Here is a 19,976-nt window from a genome sequence, read left to right on the forward strand (position 1 = left end):
TTTTACCGTCTATGGGTCAGCCATGGTGGCTATCGCTGCTCATGCTAACTACCCAGTTCTTCTTCTTCTATTGATTCCAAACAAACCGGAAACGTAAAACGCATCATTTCCTGTGCGGCAGAGGATTTCTCCCGGGAAAGAGCGACCAGACACCGGCTGTTTAGAACAGACAGAGGAGAAGATTTATGAACTGGATAGAGGTTGGATCACTGTTGCGTTAGAGGAGCAGAACAGACAGTTATTTATATGAAAATGTCACAAATTTTTACTTTGATGTTTTGAAGATTTGATGCAACAGATTTGTTTGTTTCCTCACTGCTGTTTTTTTCATATAATAAATGAATCATTCTGTCATTTGGGGAATTTTTATATCTTGGGGAATAAAAGTTTTATCATCAGAACTTACCCATCAAACACCTCTACAGTACAACTACGTTTCTGTGTGTGTGTGTGTGTGTGTGTGTGTGTGTGTGTGTGTGTGTGTGTGTGTGTGTGTTTCCCTGTTGGGAGAGCTGTCACTCAGACAGATTTCATTATTGCTGCAACAACACTCCTCTCCTCCTCTCTCCTCCATCCATCCATCCTGTCTCCTCCCGATGTCTCCTCCTTCCTTTCCACCCGTCTCCTTCTCTCCTATCTTCTTCTCTCCTCCCTCCCTTGTGTCTCATCTTTTCTGTCCTTATCTCCTCTCCTCTCTTCCGTCCTTCTTTCATCCCCTATCCTTTTCTTCCTCCACCCTGATTTCCTCCCCTCTTCTCCTCTTTCCTTTCTCCTCTCCTGTCTCAGAAATTAATTTAATCACTCTGTGCAGTAAAAAGTCTAAATCTTTATGATATTTGTACTTTTCTGCCCATAATGATTTTTATATGATGGCAGTGCTATCATTCACCCTTTTCACTTGCTGGCAAAGTCACCAAGAGTCAGGAGTCACCATATGGTCCAAAGTTAATTATCACAAAAATTCATTTTTTTTTTTCATTAGCTCTCCAGGAAGGTCAAGGTTGGGTTGTGAAGTAAAAGTTTGATTTTTAATCAACTTTTCCAAGCCAAAAAATTGAGATTTGGCTTTTGCAGTGTTATAAAAAAAAAAAGAAAATATCAAGCTGAAAAGAACATTAGGAGAAAAGTGACAGCTCCACTGACAATATGACATATAGTGAATAATTAAAAACAAATGATAGAACTGTTTTTAATGATAGTTATTTAAAGCTGCAGGAGGAAACTCATTACCCAGAAATCCTGTGAGGTGACGTCAGTAGACTAAATGTCTTCTTCATATCCTGCGTTCACGTGCTGCATGACCAGAGCAACTTACTCCAGTTTTTCAGTTAGTGGGGATGGTGTGTGTGTGTGTGTGTGCGTGTGTGTGTGATAGTGTGATTTGTTGATAGTTGTCACACTTTAAGGGAACGGGGACACACAGTTGGATGACAAATATGAAGAATATGTATGAATATATGTGAGAAGTTTTGTTTTTAATGGCTGCTGGTTTATGTTTCCTCACAAACACAAGTTACACAGAAACACTGATAGACAGTGGAGGCACAGCAACACACACAAACACACACACAATGATACATGGGAGGAGATGGGATTAATTTTCTGAAATGTTGGTTAATTGATGATTAATTTCTTGCTACATGCTTTGGCAATATTGTTTGTAAACTGTCATACCAATAAAACACCTTGAATTGAATTGAACTGAACTTAACTGAATTGGATTCAACTGAATTTAATTTAATTTAATTTAATTTAATTTAATTTAATTTAATTTAATTTAATTTAACTAAACTGAATTGAATTGAATTGAATTGAATTGAACTGGATTGAATTGAATTGAATTGAATTGAATTGAATTGAATTGAATTGAATTGGATTGAATTGAACTGGATTGAATTGAATTGAATTGAATTGAATTGAATTGAATTGAATTGAACAGAACAGAACAGAACAGAACAGAACAGAACAGAACTGAATTGAATTGAATTGAATTGAACTGGATTGAATTGAATTGAATTGAACAGAACAGAACAGAACAGAACAGAACAGAACAGAACAGAACTGAATTGAATTGAATTGAATTGAATTGAATTGAATTGAATTGAATTGAACTGGATTGAATTGAATTGAATTGAACTGAATTGAATTGAATTGAATTGAATTGAATTGAATTGAACTAGATTGAATTGGATTGAATTGAATTGAATTGAACTGAACTGAATTGAATTGAATTGAATTGGATTGAATTGAACTGGATTGAATTGAATTGAATTGAATTGAATTGAATTGAATTGAATTGAATTGAATTGAACAGAACTGGATTGAATTGAACTGAACCGAACTGGATTGAATTGAATTGAATTGAATTGAATTGAATTGAATTGAATTGAATTGAATTGAATTGAATTGAATTGAACTGAACTGAACTGAACTGAATTGAATTGAATTGAATTGTATTGTATTGAATTGAATTGATGGGACGCTCTGCTCTGCTGCAGCATCACTTCCTGTTTATACTGAGAAGACAGCTGGGTTTTATATTAAAATCTGTCACTTTAAGTCCTTGGTTGTCAAAACCTGAACATTTCTACAGTCTGGATCCTCTAATATTGAATGATGAATTTCACCTTATCTTTTGGAGGAGAACTCACTCTTTCTTCTTATAGGACACAAAAGTGAATTCTCACTGATGTAAACCAAACACTCCCAGGTTATGGGAATAATATATTTAAAATCCCTTAAATTCCCCTGAAGAGACAGTGTGAATGAATGAGAAGTCTCTTAGTGTGCTTTTCTACAGGCAGACAAAACAACTCCAAGGTGTTGGAGCTCTCTGTTTGATCTGCATGTTGATGAGAGATGAGAGCGAGCTGCAGAAGCTCCTCTGGGACCCGCGGTGCTGTAAAAGGAGCGCTCCCTTCCTCGCTGCCGCATCTGAAGAGTTTCGATCCAAAATCCCACAGTGCATCAGTAAAACCTGCTGCTGGAAACAATCCATCTGCCTAGAAAAACCTGCTACCTCAATTCATCAGCCAAGATTTCAAAAGCATTTATTTATTTATTTATTTATTGTGTTACACAAGCAAATAGCTTAAAACTGCTTGTAACTTTAATATTTCAGTAATCCATAATGTGACTTTTCTGGCATTTTATAAGAGAAGTCGTATTTTTTTTTTTTTTCAAATTATGGATATCTCAAGTTGGACTAGAACTCTTCAATGAATTATTCAGCATTTTTTTTTTCTCTTTCTCACCAAATATTCCAAATAATTTTCCCCATTGGATTTGATTTTGCAAACTAGTCTGCAGTTTATGAAACTAGGTAAATTGATGCTGTCACAGTCTACTAACATATTAGTTTGCAGTATTTCAGTTAGCCAATCTATAATGGATAGACTGTGATTTGAATCTGGATTTCAAGGTGTGTACAATATTAGTGTCCATAATTCAGCATGACTCCTTTTCAAAGTATCTGTGATCTGATTAATATAGTTTTTTACTGTACTACTTATTAGGTTTCAGTTGATTGCAGTGGATTACAGTCAGCAGTTGTGTTTTAACCACATTTCTGTAATCTTATGTGTTCATCTCTCACTCCCCAAACCTGCAGAAACCTCTACAGTCTGTCAAATATCCAATTACAATGAAATGGTTCCCAGATTTTCATTATCAAAAAGCCTCAAAAGTTTATCGCAAAACCAATTAAAACTTAAATCCTTTGCACTTTTCCTTATCAGACAGGAGTGCCGCTCAGTCGTGACTCGCTCGGTCCCGGGTCGCAACAAAAGGGAATTTTTTGATGATTAATGTGTTCACTCCTGTTTCCTGAGATATTAATGAATCTTGAGACAACAAAGGGAAAGAGAGAGAGAGAGAAAGAGAGAGAGAGAGAGAGAGAGAGAGAGAGAGAGAGAGAGAGAGAGATCATTCTGGCAGCTAAAGAAAGTACATACAATATTGAGAGAGGCAGAAAATAAACCCTTTTCTCCTGTTAGACTGCAGGCGTCTGTTGTGTCAAACTTTGCTACTGGCGCGATGAAATATAGACAGTATAAATGAAGGAAAGCTTTCACAGATGGAAGCGTTATTGTAAATTAATATGAGAGGGATAGATGAGGTTTGAAAGAAGTGGGATTGTGCGGCCGGGCGGATTGGTTTACGGCAAAATACATCAACTCCATTTGAAGAGATTTGTTTCCAAAACTGGGAGTATAGGGCCTGAAAATGAGTTTGGAAAGCCAGAAATCTCATTGTGATCATTGAGTCATTGTTATTGATCAATAGCCTATCAACCCCCACTGATATAGTATGGTAATTTTGTCACATTTAAGCCACATTGAACTGCCAGTAATCCATATTGTGCTTTTCTTTCATTCCAGTTAACATGTAGTAAGAGTAGGCATCAACTTTTTCCAATGGTGGATTTCTTATTTTGGAGCCAAACTCTTCTATCTACAGTGATTTGTCAAAGTCAAGTCAGTGGGCTTCAGCCTGCAGCCTCACCTGTGCAGGTATGATGGGACTAATTGGACGCCAGGTGGACGCTTTAGTTTAATGAGACCTGGGGGAGTTGGAGCACCGATATAAGGCCGGACCAGCAGAGTTCCAGTTATGGCACAAAGCTTCTGTCTGCGACTTACTGATCTGCTTTAAAACAAGCTACAGGAGCTGAGCTGTTACTTTGACTGGCAGACATGGAGTTTGGATTCCCTTTGAGGTAAGCTGCATGGGTTTAATGGTTTTGGGTTAAATTTTCTATCTTGGTGAAGGACTAGTAACTGACTTCAGCAGAAGAGCTAATCTCCCAAGTCTAATCTATATGGTTTAGGAAAATTCATGTAATTCTTTTTTCAATTTAACTCCTGGCCTTGTATTCCTATTTACAGAGTTTCTTGGATTTGTTTCCTGCTGTTTGGCAGTGGAGCTTGTTTCCCTGCTACTAAAGGCGGTAGGTTTCTCTCAACACTCCTCTTCATTACATATCTAAATGTTTCCATGTAAAAGCATTTTTAGGACGAGGAATTCAAGCTCCAAATTTGAAGCTTAAAGTTTGTGTTCAGAAACTTTACTTTGGAGGGCTGTTAAATGTTTTTATTTTGATCCCCAGGCAATTCTGCATATGCTTCAGATACTGGGGATGAAGGGCCTGTTCCCTATGGAGCTCCCAGTGTGTCTGCTGCCTTCTCTGGCCTGGCCGGACCCTCTCCAAGCTACGAGCCCAACAGGTTTATCCTTCCACAATTTTACAGCCCTTTAAATCCGAGCTCGGGTGGCTCCGGGTTCGTTAGCCCCCCTGTTGTCCTGCCTCCATCCGGCAAGGGTGGCTCTGGGTTCGTTAGCCCTCCTGTTGTCCTGCCTCCTCCCACCAACACGGGGAACAAGTCTCCTAGCTTCTCTCCAGAGCCTGCACCAGGTGCCAGCAGTTTCTTCGATGCAGGACACTCAAGCTTCGGATCCTTCGACCAGAGCTCAAACCTTGACTCTAGCTCCACTTTTCCAGTAGTAGACACCTACCCCGTTGCGTCTCAGCCTGCTGCAGGAGAGCCCTTCTACCCCAATGTCCCTGCTGAGTGGGCTGAGTGGGCCGAGCAGCCTACCCCTGCAGTAGGAACCGGCTACCCTGCGGACCTTGGTTCCACTGCGGCCTACCACGAACTGAGCGAGTTTGAAGAGACCTCGCCACCACTTCCATCCAGCTACATTATGCAGTCCAGCAACAGCTACCAGCGAGCCACAGAGTCCTACGACAACAAAAAATACGAGCCTCTTGAACCTCCCATGATGCGCTTCCCGGTTGCCAAAGGCCCTCGTAAGCCCGCTTCACCTTCTGGCTTCAAAGGGGCAACGAAGATAGTTTGCGTACCTACTGTGGCTGGGTGGTCAATTCTAAAGTGTGCCTTCAAGGAATAACCCCCCCCCCCTGTAGATGTATGTGGTGACTAATGTCCGTCTTGATGAACATAAATTCTTTGAACTTGAAGGCTTTAGTGTGACTCTGTTCTTTAAACATTGGTTCAGTTCTAATTAAGCTGTGCAGCTGGTACACTTAAATCCTACCTGCTCTGTGCCTGTCATGTGGAAACTGGGGACATGTCCCCACCACTTTTTGAAATGGCCGATTTTGTCTCCATCACTTTTTAAAAGCATAATTTGTTAAAAATGTTCTGAAAAATAGCTTGCACCAAGAAATGTTAACTAACAAATGAGAAATATAGAAGAAACAAATGTGCATTGTCCAAAAAAAGTAACATAAGCTAAAAAAAAAAAAAAATCCCCCCCTAGCCTACTGATTCTAAAATGACCCAAAAATGTGCATGCACTGATCAGTAACTGTGCCTAAAATTGCATATGTTGAAGACCGTTTAAAAAAAAGTTTTTTCATCTGAGCCCTTATGTCCCCACCACTTTTCAACACAAAGTGACGCCCTTGAATTTAGGGTTTCTCTAGTGTAGCAGAAGTGCTCAATTAGCCTTTCCTATCACCTTATTTTGGTGCATACTCCAATTGTGGAGAAGCTGCATCATTGCAAAAGTTCCACTTGCTAATGCAATAATTGCTAAATGGGATTTACAGGTTTGCTTTTGTTTCCACAAGTAAAATCAAGTTTCCAGGATACTTGATGCATCATGGAACACTTTCCATTCAGCTGCTTGTGGAATCTGAAACTAGTAGCTGAACAAACGCCTCACTCATCTACATATGGCCTTCTGTAGATTTAATGTGAATACATGGCTGACATACCTCCTTTTCTCCTGTTAGACTGCAGGCGTCTGTTGGGTCAAATTTTGCTACTGGCGCGATGAAATATAGACAGTATAAATGAAGGAAAGCTTTCACAGATGGAAGCGTTATTGTAAATTAATATGAGAGGGATAGATCAGGTTTGAAAGAAGTGAGATTGTGCTGCCGGGCGGATTGGTTTACGGCAAAATACAAAAACTCCATTTGAAGAGATTTGTTTCCAAAACTGGGAGTATAGGGCCTGAAAATGAGTTTGGAAAGCCAGAAATGTCATTGTTATTGATCAATAGCCTATCAACCCCCACTGATATAGTATGGTAATTTTGTCCTATATAGGGCAGTAAAACCTTAATTAAGCCACATTGAACTACCAGTAATCCATATTATGCTTTTCTTTTATTCCAGTTAACATAAGAGTAGGCATCAACTTTTTCCAATGGTGGATTTCTTAATTTGGAGCCAAAGGGTGCATTCCATTTGGCCAAAATGCGTCCTCTCCTCCGTCCTCGTCTCCTCGGTGACTCGCCATCCAAAAATGAGCCGCCATCATGAAGGACGTTCCAATTGGTCAAAAAACGCATGAAGGATCCTTCATGTCTCCTCGGGTGCATTGTCTTGTGTCTCCTCCTCCGTCCTCGCGACCTCGTCTCCTCGCTGACCCGGCATCCAAAAAAGAGCCGCCATCATGAAGGATGTTCCAATTGGTTAAAAGACGCATGAATGATCCTTCAAGTCTCCTCGCCTCCGTCCTCCAATAAGGCGTGGTCGGAGGATACTCAGGTGTATCCTCCATGCGGAAATAATGAGTGAAGTCAATTACCCATTGGCATGTGCGGATATAAGCCCCGCCTCCATACCATCAGAAAACGTGCCGACATTGGCAGAAAAAACATCCACAGGTGTAAGTAGCCCCAACTTGTTATATATTCTTCAAACAGAAATAGTAGAGGTTTTAAATGTTAGCCGAACATTTGTTAATGAAGGGTTATACGTTAAAGGTTCATATACTGACAGATCTGTTGTAGTTGTAGGATGTCAAACTTTTCCCAAATAGGCATCAGTAAATTATCTTAAGGCTTGAATGTGATTATAGGGACAGAGAAGACGCGCCAGCTGATCCTCCAGCGCATAGAGAGGGTGAGTGGGGGCAAGTAACATTCCATGATCTAATAAGCCTGAATGAAATCCGTTCATTAGAACATATACAAATAGCCTATAAATGCACACATGCGACTCTTTTACCATGCACGTCTCTTTCTAACAGGACCTCAAGTCAGCAGCACCGGGCTCTGGGTCTGAGGATGGGGAGCAAACGGCTACAGCTGGCCCCGGTTCTCCCTCATGCGCTGCTGGGGTTTCTCCGGGAAGTGACCGAGGACGCACGGGCTGAGCAGCAGACGGAGCGATTTTCAACTATATTAGAGACAATTTTATTAGACAATTTATTAGACAATTTTTATTTTTTTAATGTAAAAAAATAAATAAAATGCTAATTTCTCTGCCTTTTAGGCGTAGCCTACCTCTGTTTCCATTCTCACCATATTCATAACCTTGGCAATGACCGTTGCCATGACAGGACATATTTTCATCATAAAGGCCGGCATGTTTGTCTTTTGCTGGAATCTCTTCTGTGTCTTCTCTGGATCACCAGTTGGTTTGCTGCGTTTGTTTGATGTGTCTCTCATTCAGTGTTCATCATGCTTATGAATTGTGTTTGTGTGTGTTGCCATGGAATTTCTCTTCTGGAGAATAAATTCTTACTAAACATTAACAGCATTTCATTGTTTTAAATCGCACATTTTGCTCTTACAGCTAGATCTATGGTTATTTGGGAATTGTATTTATTTATTTAGGAATAAAAAGAAAGCCCTTTGGTTCATTGCCAGTGAGTGTCAAACAGCCCACATGATTGTTGTCTAATCCAAGTCGCATAAAGGATAAAAAATGAATTAAACATTAATCTGAACTTTGTTAAACCTTTTTATGTGGATAAAACATGAGCCTTAGAATAATTTAGACAGCTGTCATCCTGCGCGGGAGGAGCCTCAATGCAGCGCTTCACACGTCAGTTCAATATGGCGCATGTGAGGATGTTCCAATTGACAAGCCAGGGGTGCATCCCAAGTCTCTTAAATTGCATCCACGTTTCCCTCACTTGCGTCTTTTCCTTGCGTCTTAGTCCCTCCCACCGAGGATGCATGGAGAGACGCAAGGAAACCATGCGAGGAGAGAGGAAACAAGGAAATATGTTTTTAGAGAAATGAGACGTCCTTTCCTCTGAAGCGTCATGTGAAGCGACGTCCGTTTCTGCATGACAAAACGGGTTGTGGATGAAATAAACCTAATTTAGGTTCCCCATGTTCTTGCATTAACGTTATATATCAAAAAGCATAAAATAACAGGCATTTACACTCGTACTGTTTCTCTGCCATCTCGTTCAAATTTGCCAGATATAGGGGCGGAGAATTGACGTCATGGCGTTCAGCTGAAAGTCTTCCGGGAAGGCTGCTCTCATGTCTCCTCGCTCATAGCTCCTCAGAGATCCCTCCTCCCTCCTCCCTCCTCGATCCTCGCTCCTCGGAGCAGAAATAAGAGCTTTGGGACGACCTTCAAAATGACGGACCAGAACGACTTCCGGTTCAAGCGAGGATCGAGGAGCGAGGAAATATCAAATAAGAGACTTGGGATGCACCCCTGGTTCACTCGCCTCCTCGCATCTTCTCCTCGTTTCCTCCGTGACCTTTGACCGAGGAGTCGAGGAAGAGACGCGAGGTGAGGAGACGAGGAGAAATCGTTACCAAATGGAATGCACCCAAACTCTTCTATCTACAGTGATTTGTCAAAGTCAAGTCAATGGGCTTTAACCTCAGCCTCACCTGTGCAGGTATGATGGGACTAATTGGACGCCAGGTGTCTTTAATTAGTTTAATGAGACCTGGGGGAGTTGGAGCACCGATATAAGGCCGGACCAGCAGAGTTCCAGTTACGACACAAAGCTTCTGTCTGCGACTTACTGATCTGCTTCCAACAAGCTACAGGAGCTGAGCTGTTACTTTGACTGACAGACATGGAGTTTGGGTTTCCTTTGAGGTAAGCTGCATGGGTTTAATGGTTTTGGGTTAAATTTTCTATCTTGGTGAAGGACTAGTAACTGACTTCAGCAGAAGAGCTAATCTCCCAAATCTAATCTATATGGTTTAGGAAAATTCATGTAATTCTTTTTTCAATTTAACTCCTGGCCTTGTATTCCTATTTACAGAGTTTCTTGGGTTTGTTTCCTGCTGTTTGGCAGTGGAGCTTGTTTCCCTGCTACTAAAGGCGGTAGGTTTCTCTCAACACTCCTCTTCATTACATATCTAAATGTTTCCATGTAAAGCATTTTTAGGATGAGGAATTCAAGCTCCAAATTTGAAGCTAAAAGTTTGTGTTCAGAAACTTTTACTTTAGAGGGTTGTTAAATGTTTTTGTCTTTATTTTGATGTCAAACTTTTGTCTCTAGGTTCCCCAGTCAATGCTGCATATGCTTCAGATACTGGGGATCACGGGCCTGTTCCCTACGGAAGCTCATTAGCTGTCCATCAGCCTGGTCAAAGCTCTCCTTCTAGTTTCGTGTCTCTGCAGCACGAACCGGCGGCTCAAGGCCAGCAGCCCGGTGCGGCCGTCCAGCAAGCCAACTCTCCACTCAGCCTGGGAGCTCCCAGTGTGTCTGCTGCCTTCTCTGGCCTGGCCGGATCCTCTCCAAGCTACGAGCCCAACAGGTTTATCCTTCCACAATTTTACAGCCCTTTAAATCCGAGCTCGGGCAGCTCCGGGTTCGTTAGCCCCCCTGTTGTCCTGCCTCCATCCGGCAAGGGCGGCTCTGGGTTTGTTAGCCCTCTTGTTGTCCTGCCTCCATCCGGCAAGGGTGGCTCTGGGTTTGTTAGCCCCCCTGTTGTCCTGCCTCCATCCGGCAAGGGCGGCTCTGGGTTTGTTAGCCCTCCTGTTGTCCTGCCTCCTCCCACCAACACAGGGAACAAGTCTCCTAGTTTCTCTCCAGAGCCTGCAGCAGCTGCCAGCAGTTCCTTCGATGCAGGACACTCAAGCTTCGGATCCTTCGACCAGAGCTCAAACCTGGACTCTAGCTCCAGTTTTCCAGCAGTAGACACCTACCCCGGTGTGTGGGCAGAGCAGCCTGCTGCAGGAGAGGCCTTCTACCCCAGTGCCCCAGCAGGAGAGGCCTTCTACCCCAGTGCCCCAGCAGGAGAGGCCTTCTACCCCAGTGCCCCAGCAGGAGAGGCCTTCTACCCCAGTGCCCCTGCTGAGTGGGCCGAGCAGCCTGCCGTCTATTCTCCTGCAGTAGGAACCGGCTACCCTGCGGACCTCAGTTCCGCTCCAGCCTACTACGAACCAAGTGAGTTTGAAGAGACCTCGCCACCACTTCCCTCCAGCTACATTATGCAGTCCAGCAGCAGCTACCAGCGAGCCACAGAGTCCTACTCCAACACAAAATACGAGCCTCTTGAACCTCCCATGATGCCCTTCCTGGCTGCCGAAGCTCCTCGTGAGCCCGCTTCGCCACCTTCTGGCTCCAAAGGGGGAAAGAAGGTAATTTGCAAACCTACTTTGGTTGGGTGGTCAATTCTGATTGTGTTTCTTTAATGAATAATCTTTCCCTTTTTCCCCCATAGGGAAACTTCTGATTGCCTGAGCTTCAACATGCTGCAATCATCTGCACTGTAGATGTATGTGGTGACTAATGTCTGTCTTGATGAAAATAAAAAAATTTGAACTCTAAGTCTTTAGTGTGATTTGGTTTGTTTAAAATTAAGCTGCGCAGCTGGTACACTTAAATCGTGCCTGTCATGTGTCACCCTGATGCTCAGGAATATTTTGTAGGAATTTGGGATTTCTCTAGTGTAGCAGAAGTGCTCAATTAGCCTTTCCTATGTCCTTATTTTGGTGAGAAGCTGCATCATTGCAGAAGTTTCCACTTGCAAAGCAATCATTGCTAAATGAGATTTTCAGGCTTGCTTTTTGTTTCAATGTAAACTCCTGTTTCCAGGATACTTGACTTGATGCATCGTGGGACACTTTTCCACTCAGACAGTTGCTTGTGGAATCTGAAACTAGATCTGAAACTAGTAGCTGAACAAACAATGGGTCACTATCTACATATGACCTTCTGTAGGCTTATGTGAATACATTGCTAACACACCTCCCCAAGTTCTATGTAAGGTTCATGGTGCCTGTGCACTGTTTTCCTCTAGACCTTTCCTCCTGTGAACTGCAGTTTTGAAGTCCCAAACTCAGTCTTCAGCACTTGGGTTTTTTTTTTTTTTTTTTTAACATGGTGATTCATAGTGGTCTGGTCAAGCCTATCCACCACTGATTCACTGACAATTGTCGGTTACCAAGTCTTTGACCAATCAGTGGCAAAACGATAACTGGAGATGCCTCAGAGACATTCATGGCAGCGTTCACTTAACAGCTGATTGTTCCTGTCTTAATTCATTGATGCCCTTTAGGTTTAAGGACTGATATCACTAAATCTAGCTCTCTAACATCCAATTTCTTTGCTGGCTGCCATTTTGGTTGTTGCTCTGTAACGCTCATAAGTAGGTTTGTCCCACCTTCATCAGCCATCCAACCAGGTTTGCCGGACAGCATCAGTCTGAAATAACAGCCAGTGGATGGGCTTCGTCCACACCGATATGAATTGCCATGCAAATTCAAAAGTGCTAAAGTCTGAGCTTCATGGAGGCTGGACACCAGACAAGTGTTTCTACATGTTCTAAGTGAAACTCAGTATGTTTACATAACCCCTCAAATCGTTTTTTTTGTTTTTTTTTTTCACTGCTGAATTGTGTTTTGTTGTTGCATCAACCTTTGCAGTTGTAGCCCCCAAACTATGGAACGAGTTGTCTCTGCATGTTAGGCTGGCCCCTAGACTGCCTGTTTTTAAATCCCGCCTCAAAACACATTTTTATTCCTTGGCTTTTAAGTCAGTATGAGAGTTGCATTTCTTTTTCTTATAGTCTTATTGCTTTTATTTTTATTGTCCTTTTGTCTTTTAAGCTGGTCCTTGTTTTTATTGTGTTTTATGATTTTTGCTATTTTGATTGTACAGCACTTTGGTCAGTTGTTTTTAAATGTGCTTTATAAATAGATTTGGATAATTTACCCAAAGTTTAATCTCATCTTGCTCTTCTGCCAAAACTGCTACTGGAACAAACTGCTTCCAGGTCCAACATGTTGTGTAGATTCTTGGGCTAGTTGGAGTCTTGGACTATTGGCCACCGAGCCACTTTACCAGAGGAGTTAATGGGGAAAGTGCAGAGAGAGTAATTTCACTCCATCCTAAAACCACTTGTTAGTATTCTTGTTTACATATTGGAGGTAAAGGTTTGTAGCATTCGCCTAAGAGTTCTTTTATTGTCTTTTCTGTTTTCTTTGTCAAGTGCTTTGTTTTTTTTTGTTTTTGCTTTATATATTTGGATTTATCCTCAATATGCTGTATTTTATGCTGCTAATGACCCCAATTTACCCAAGGAGATTAATGCTGTATCTTCTAGTCTCTCTCCATCTCTTAATCTACAAATCTATATTTAAAAAGCCAATATTGTGTTATGACCATTAAATTGAGCTGAAGTGACTTCAGAGAGTGAGTGAAAGGGACGGGGCTGGAGACGGAGTGGGCGAGCGAGGGGGAGAGAGAGAGAGACAACACTCACCGATACAATCCAAGCCTTCTCCCCTGGCAGATGAAAGTGGAGTGCCTGTTGAAAACAGCTCTTGAGGCCGGTTGTGTTTGTAGTCTGTTTTGCTGTGTGACCTCCGACCTCTCAGCCACGATATTACACGCTGCTCCTAGAAGGGGAACAGAAGCTTCAAACGGCGAGGGACAGAGAAGACGACGAACTGCAGGGCTTTACGCTCCACACACACACACCGGACAACAATCCACTTACTGTGTGTTCCTGCTTTGGTTCGGAAACAGCACTTCAGATAGGAAGTCATCGCTGGAGATTGATTACTGTGTGTGTTTTAGTGTGTGTGTGTGGCTTATGTGTGAGTCTTATGAGTGCTTATAGTTACAGTCCTGTGTAGTTCAACGGACACTAGAGAGCCTGATGCTAACACTGCCAGAGAATGGGGGTTCCAGGTGAGAACGATGACCTTTGAACTCCGGTGGCACCGAATAACGGCACCGAGAGTCTCAGTCCTCTAACAAGAGAGCTGCGGCGCGGTTCGTTAATCCAACCGAGTGAAGGAAATCGCCCCAAAACGCAAAGGATTATGGGTAGAAGGAGACGGATGCAGGTTCCTCATGCTTGGAAAGCCTAGCAGAGCAAAATGAAGTCTGGACTGATGCTCATATTCAGCTGTTTCTTTCTTTCTCTCTTTCTTTCTTTCTTTCTTTCTTTCTCTCATTCTTTCTTTGTGAGTGGATGTGATAACGACACACTTAACTCCTCTGTACCTGGGTGCTTTAATTGGTGGGGTAAAAGTCATCTTTCCATCTTTCATCTATCTATCTATCTATCTGTCTGTCTGTCTGTCTATCTTGATAAATATCTGTCTCTATCTTACTTTGTCCTTCCTTTCTTTTTTGTCTGTCTTTGACTTTCTTTCCTTCCTTCATTCTTTCTTTATCTCCTCTCCTTCTCTCTCTCTCTCGCTCTCTCTCTCTCTCTTCTTCTGTCTGGCAGGAGGCTGAATGTTAATCAGTTCTGACCTCTCCATCTGGACACTCTCACAACATCACAGCACTCACACTTTGCTTTCCACCGGGGTTTCACTGAGGGCCATTTTCATAAAGCTACCTGGGATATGTGTGTGTGTGTGTGTGTCTGTGTGTGGCAGGGTGTCTTAACTGTTAAAGAGACCGTCCTTGTAACTAAAAGATCACAACCTCAGTCCTCGCTGCAGCTCAAGTAGGTTGTCCCTTCAAAGTGACACCAAAGCCTCTATCGAGACTGTAAAAAATCGTATTTTACTTAAAACAAATTTAAAATTCTTATTCTTATTGGGCATTTATGTGCTGTCACATATATTGGAAAAACGAATTTCCTACTTGGAAATGGAAATGAAAAGTTGGAAACTGAAAATTTTGCTGACTGATCTTCTCAGGAGAAAGTTTTGTGTCAGTCAATAGTAAGAAAACACAAACACATGCACATTTATTGTAAGTTAGACTAACCTAACATTTGCTTGAATGAAGTTAGTCAAATTAGCTTGTTAAGCTGCAGCACATGAAAGCAACGCGACCCGGATGTCAGATTTTTCCACCAGCACTTTACCACCAGCACAGCCATTTGAATGAGGTCACACTCGGGGCGGTAAACTCTACCAGATGATTGGCATATTCATAAAACGAGCATTAGTTCAACACATAAGTGAGGACTTCAGACTTAACAGTTATCATATTAGCTAGTGATGTTGAGAACGACAATAACAAATAGGGAAGTTAGCTAGCAGGCTACTAGCTAGGCTAAATTCCAGTAGCTAGCTATATTTGGCCAAAATTTTTACCTCTGGATTCTTCAGATCCATTTGTTTCTAAAACGTTTTTCAGTGGGAAATCTGTAAAATGATAAATGTTTGTTTGATTCCCAACATTTGTATGATGGAACGTAAATTAAGTTGTAATAAGTTCAATGGCATCAGATAATTACACTTGTTTCAAGTGCAGTTTTGCAGTTTTGAATTTTTTAAAGCATCAGTATCTTGAAATAAGGCAGAATAAGACAGTTACTACAACTTGATTTGCACTGGAAACAAGTCAAATTATTTCATCCCAGTATAGCTACAAATTAATGGTCTGATAACAGATTTTGCAAGCTAACCTAGCAAACTAACTAATGTTAATTAATATGACAATACTAGCCACTACTAGCCACCTAACATTAGCCACCGTGTAAATCAGATGTGTTAACAATAGCTACACAGTGATGGCTTAGCAGCAAATGTGGTTAGCTAGCTAACTAACAAGCTAACATAATCTAAACAAAATCCAATGTATCAGTGATGAAATGATCAGTTTCCAGCCATGACCAAGTTGTAAGTTTAGAAGTTCACTGAACTGTTCTCAGCTGTTGTTGCCAAGAGTCGTGGACCTCCAATATGGCCGACAGTCCTCTACAGTTTCCTAGCAACAGCTGGAGCCACGACCAGCACTTCATCATGGCATCTGTTTAGCTCCGCTGGCCAACGGGAGGCTGGTGGACACAGGAGATAAAACCTGAAGAACCCTTGAGACGCTCAGGCAGAGGCCATCTGGAATAATTTACCAACCTGCAGTGAAACCTGGCAAACTGCTCGCCTACAGATGTGCCAATTTCAACCCGTCTGTGTGTCTGTTTGGAACGACACATTTTTCATACCCCTGTTGACAATTTAAGCTAAGTGGACGCAAACACTTCAAACATAATGTCTGCCCTATTGTTCATTTTAATGTTAGTTTTCATTTCATACCACTTGTATGTTTTAGAAACCTCCACTCTTGTCTCTCTGTCTTTCCCTAAAGTGGGCAGGAGATGGACAAGCCAGGCACTCAGACAAAAACAGCCTGCAATTACCTGTAGGGCAATTAAACTACAATTAAAACTGTTATTATCATTAATTATTGTCCTTGTCTTGTTGGCCATCTTTAGCATATCAAAGCCAGGTTCAGAGCTGCAGGACAGTGACGGGGTGAACCTGCACACGACAGCACACGTGATACAGATGATGCTTTAAAATGACGTTATTGGCTTATTTTCAACACATGCATGTGTGTGGGACAACACACATTTGTGTTACTTTTCAACACATTCTCAGCACAACATTGGGTTGCCTGCAGGTCCTTATAAGTGTCTTAAAATGTTTTAAGTTGAATTATCTAAATCAGGCCTTAAAGGGTCTTAAATATGGTTAGATATTGTGTTTGAGTATTACATAGGGTTTAAGATGCATCTTTTCCTTGGTGCGCTACTTTTCTAGTGAGAAATCTCCCTGGTTGCACAGATGCAATCATGGCTTTTTTTTTTTTTTTTACACTTCAGGATAAATTGTGGGTTAAATTGATCTTAAATCTTCCTTATGCTGACCTTAACCCTCATCCTACCAACATATTTAACATACAAGGACTACCGACCCAAAGAATAAACTACTGTAAGAAACAACCATCATAGCCAAATGTTAACTTATTTCTTCTCAAAACATTATTAGTTATGTAATTCATGTAATCTAAAAAAAAAGACAGATTATTATTATTTTAGGAAAGTTACAGTGAATTAAATGATGTATTGTATTTGTGACTTTGAACATCATCTGACCTTAGGAAGAGCAGTATTTAGGGTCACAGAGCACATGAGGAAATCTGTGTCTGCTGCATCTGTGTCTGTCTCCTTCAAAATGACTGACAGAGAGCCCCTACCCCCCCTGATAGTGTGTGATACTTTAAATTAGGACCCATGGCAAACATGAACTCAATAAATAGTTCCATCTATTAAAACTGCATAGGCGGAATTGGGTGCTTTTGACTGGGGTCCCCCAGGGCCCCAATACATTGGTATTTTTAAAAAGCACTAATTAAAACAGAAACAGAAAACAATTAGGAACAAATTGATTGACAGTCATGAAAAATTGGAATGACAGAATAAAGCACCTGTGAGATATGACAAAAAGTATAGCTCTGGGGTAGGATGAGGGTTAAAAGTTCCTAAAATGTCTGACATTTAACCTGCAGAAACTAATTTATTCACCTTGATTTGCTCTTTGATTCTGGACTGACACCAAATCCTGACATTTACCGTTGATGTTTTAGATCCATGAAACATTTTCTGATATCGGATCTTTTCCACTAACTGGGGACTAAAGGACTCCAGCAGAGACAGTGTGGAAAAAAACAAACAACCTTTTAAATTACATTTTTATTGAAAAAGTAATGCATTTCACACATTACCTGGCTCTGTCATATTGAATAAATAGAGTAAAAAATATGTTAATAAGAGTTTTGAAAAGAGGTTTGTTTCAGGTAAAGTGTTGGGCTATATTTTAAATATGTGCATGAGATGATTTATTAATAACAGGTGAGCCAAACATCCTATCAAAACCCATTAAATTACACCCATGCATTCCTTGCTGTCACACTAACAGTCAATGAAGAGATATAAAAAATGATTGAGTATTTGGCACATCGTATTTTACAATCCAGACAAAAACAAAGGATGGTTTCAACAGGAATAAAATATCTGATTTGCAACTCTCTGATACTCAGATCTGAGCTGTTTGTCAGGATGGTTTCTAGTTCAGATTTCCTCCTTTCTGTCTAAACTCACAGTTTAAAATCAGACTTTAACCTCAGAGGCAGAGATGTAGCCTAGTGGAGAGCAAACCCACCTGAACCCAGTTTACCTGCTTATTAGACTGACAGAAAGCTTTACGACATTAAATTATAGCATCACACTGATGTAAAGTTGAATCTTTAAAGGACACAAAAATATATTATTTTTAATATAGGTGGTTGTTTTCTTTATGGATGATGATCAACTAGAGATCACGATTTACCCTTTTTATTTACCATGACATCATTATTGAAATGTACTAATGAATTGAGTCGATATTGGTGGCTGTTGCTTCATTATGATGACTGCAGGTCACAGTTCACCCACCTGACCTCTGACCCCCCTCCCTCCCCGATCACAGGTCTTGGATCTGACCCGGCAGCACATAGCAGTCAGTGGGTCCGGAGGAGCTGAAGGGCATCATGTCTAAAGAAATCTCCGCCTCGCACTCGTACTGCAGAATGGCGGGCAGCAGCAGGTTCCTCTGGTTCCGAGATCCGTCCGAGATCACGGACACTTTGTCGAAGTGCTGCTCCAGATCCTCCCCGGCGTGCGGCGGGATGCAGGCCAGCCGCTGCGTCCCGGGGCCGGGCGCGGTGGCCTCCTTCTGCATGGTGGTGTCGTGGTGATAAGACACCAACTCGTTGCTGAAACCCACCGCCTCCACCGCGGAGCTCGAGCAGTATTTATTACAGCCCAGGATAGTGGAGAAGGCCTTCCTGAAATCGGCGTTGAAGGCGTAGATGACCGGGTTCAGGGAGGAGTTGGCCCAGCCGAGCCACACGAAGATGCTGAAGGTGGTGTCGCTGACGCACGGCGGCTCTCCAAGCTTGTCCGGGTCGCAGAAAGGAACCACGCAGTTCAGGACGAAGAACGGCAGCCAGCAGAACACGAACACTCCCATGATGATGGAGAGAGTCTTTAAAACTTTCGTTTCCTTCTTAAACGACGTTTTCAGGGAGCTTTCGTCGTGGTTTGACGCGCGGTGGCGGTGGTTTTGCGCGCGGTGGGCCGCCGCCCTCTCCAAAGACGAGATCCGTCTGATTTGGGTTTGCGCGATGCGGAAAATACGCGTGTACGTCCCCACCATGATCACCACGGGGATGTAGAAGCTGATGAGCGAGGAGGAGATGGCGTAAGTCCGGTTCAGGCTGGTGTTGCAGTCCTCCGTGTTGTCCGACGTCGAGTTGTCGGCGCCCGCCTGGTGCCAGTTGAGCTGCACGGGGATGAAGGAGATGAGGATGGAGAGCGTCCAGGCGACTCCGATCATCAGGAAGGCGAACCTGCGCGTCATTTTGCGCTCGTACTTGAACGGGCTGGAGATGGCCCAGTAGCGGTCCATGCTGATGATGCACAGGTTGAGGATGGACGCGGTGGAGCACATGATGTCGAAGGCGATCCAGGTGGCGCAGAAGCGGCCGAACAGCCACGTGCCGGCCACCTCGGACACCGCCCTCCAGGGCATCACCAGCACGGCCACGAACAGGTCGGACACCGCCAGCGAGATGACGAAGGAGTTGGTGACTTTGGAGCGCAGGTGGCGGAACTTGACCACGGCGGCGCAGACCAGCGTGTTGCCCAGCAGGGTGGAGACGATCAGGACGCACAGGACGCAGCCGGTCAGCGCGCGGAGGCTCAGCCCGCCGCCCGGCCCCGGGCTGTCCGCTCCGGCTGTGACGACCTGGTGCTCCGGGTGCTCCTGGAGGTCCTGGATGTGGCTTTGGCTCTCGTTGTGAAAACTCTCCATTGATAGCCGGTGTCACTCACTCGGGTCCGTTCTGCTCAAGTTGTCATGATTTTCCCTCCGCAGCATCACCTGCAGCTGCCCGCCTGCTAATACTCCGCTGTAGTTAAAAACACAAACCCAGCAGTGAAATAATCCTGCAGAAAACGCGGTTCAGATAATCCAGAGAGTTTCTGTCCTGCTG

The 19,976-nt window shown here is 42.8% G+C and overlaps 1 protein-coding gene across 1 annotated transcript; it reads right to left on the reverse strand.

Annotated features, from left to right (window-relative positions):
* Window positions 1-18,403: 18,403 nt before the first annotated feature.
* On the reverse strand, window positions 18,404-19,735 carry drd6b (dopamine receptor D6b). Its single transcript, XM_071545322.1, has one exon. The coding sequence runs from the start codon at window positions 19,511-19,513 to the stop codon at window positions 18,404-18,406; it is 1,110 nt and encodes a 369-aa protein (XP_071401423.1). The 5' UTR covers window positions 19,514-19,735.
* Window positions 19,736-19,976: the final 241 nt, after the last annotated feature.

Source organism: Centroberyx affinis, unplaced genomic scaffold, assembly GCF_046629955.1.
Source record: "Centroberyx affinis isolate AG114_WGS23_722 - 3 ecotype Tasmania unplaced genomic scaffold, CSIRO-AGI_Caff_v1 ptg004856l_1, whole genome shotgun sequence".
NCBI lineage: Eukaryota > Metazoa > Chordata > Actinopteri > Beryciformes > Berycidae > Centroberyx > Centroberyx affinis.

Bases quoted from the DNA above. Each gene is read 5' to 3' on its own strand.
- drd6b (XM_071545322.1), bottom strand. From the start codon at position 19,513: ATGCCCTGGAGGGCGGTGTCCGAGGTGGCCGGCACGTGGCTGTTCGGC.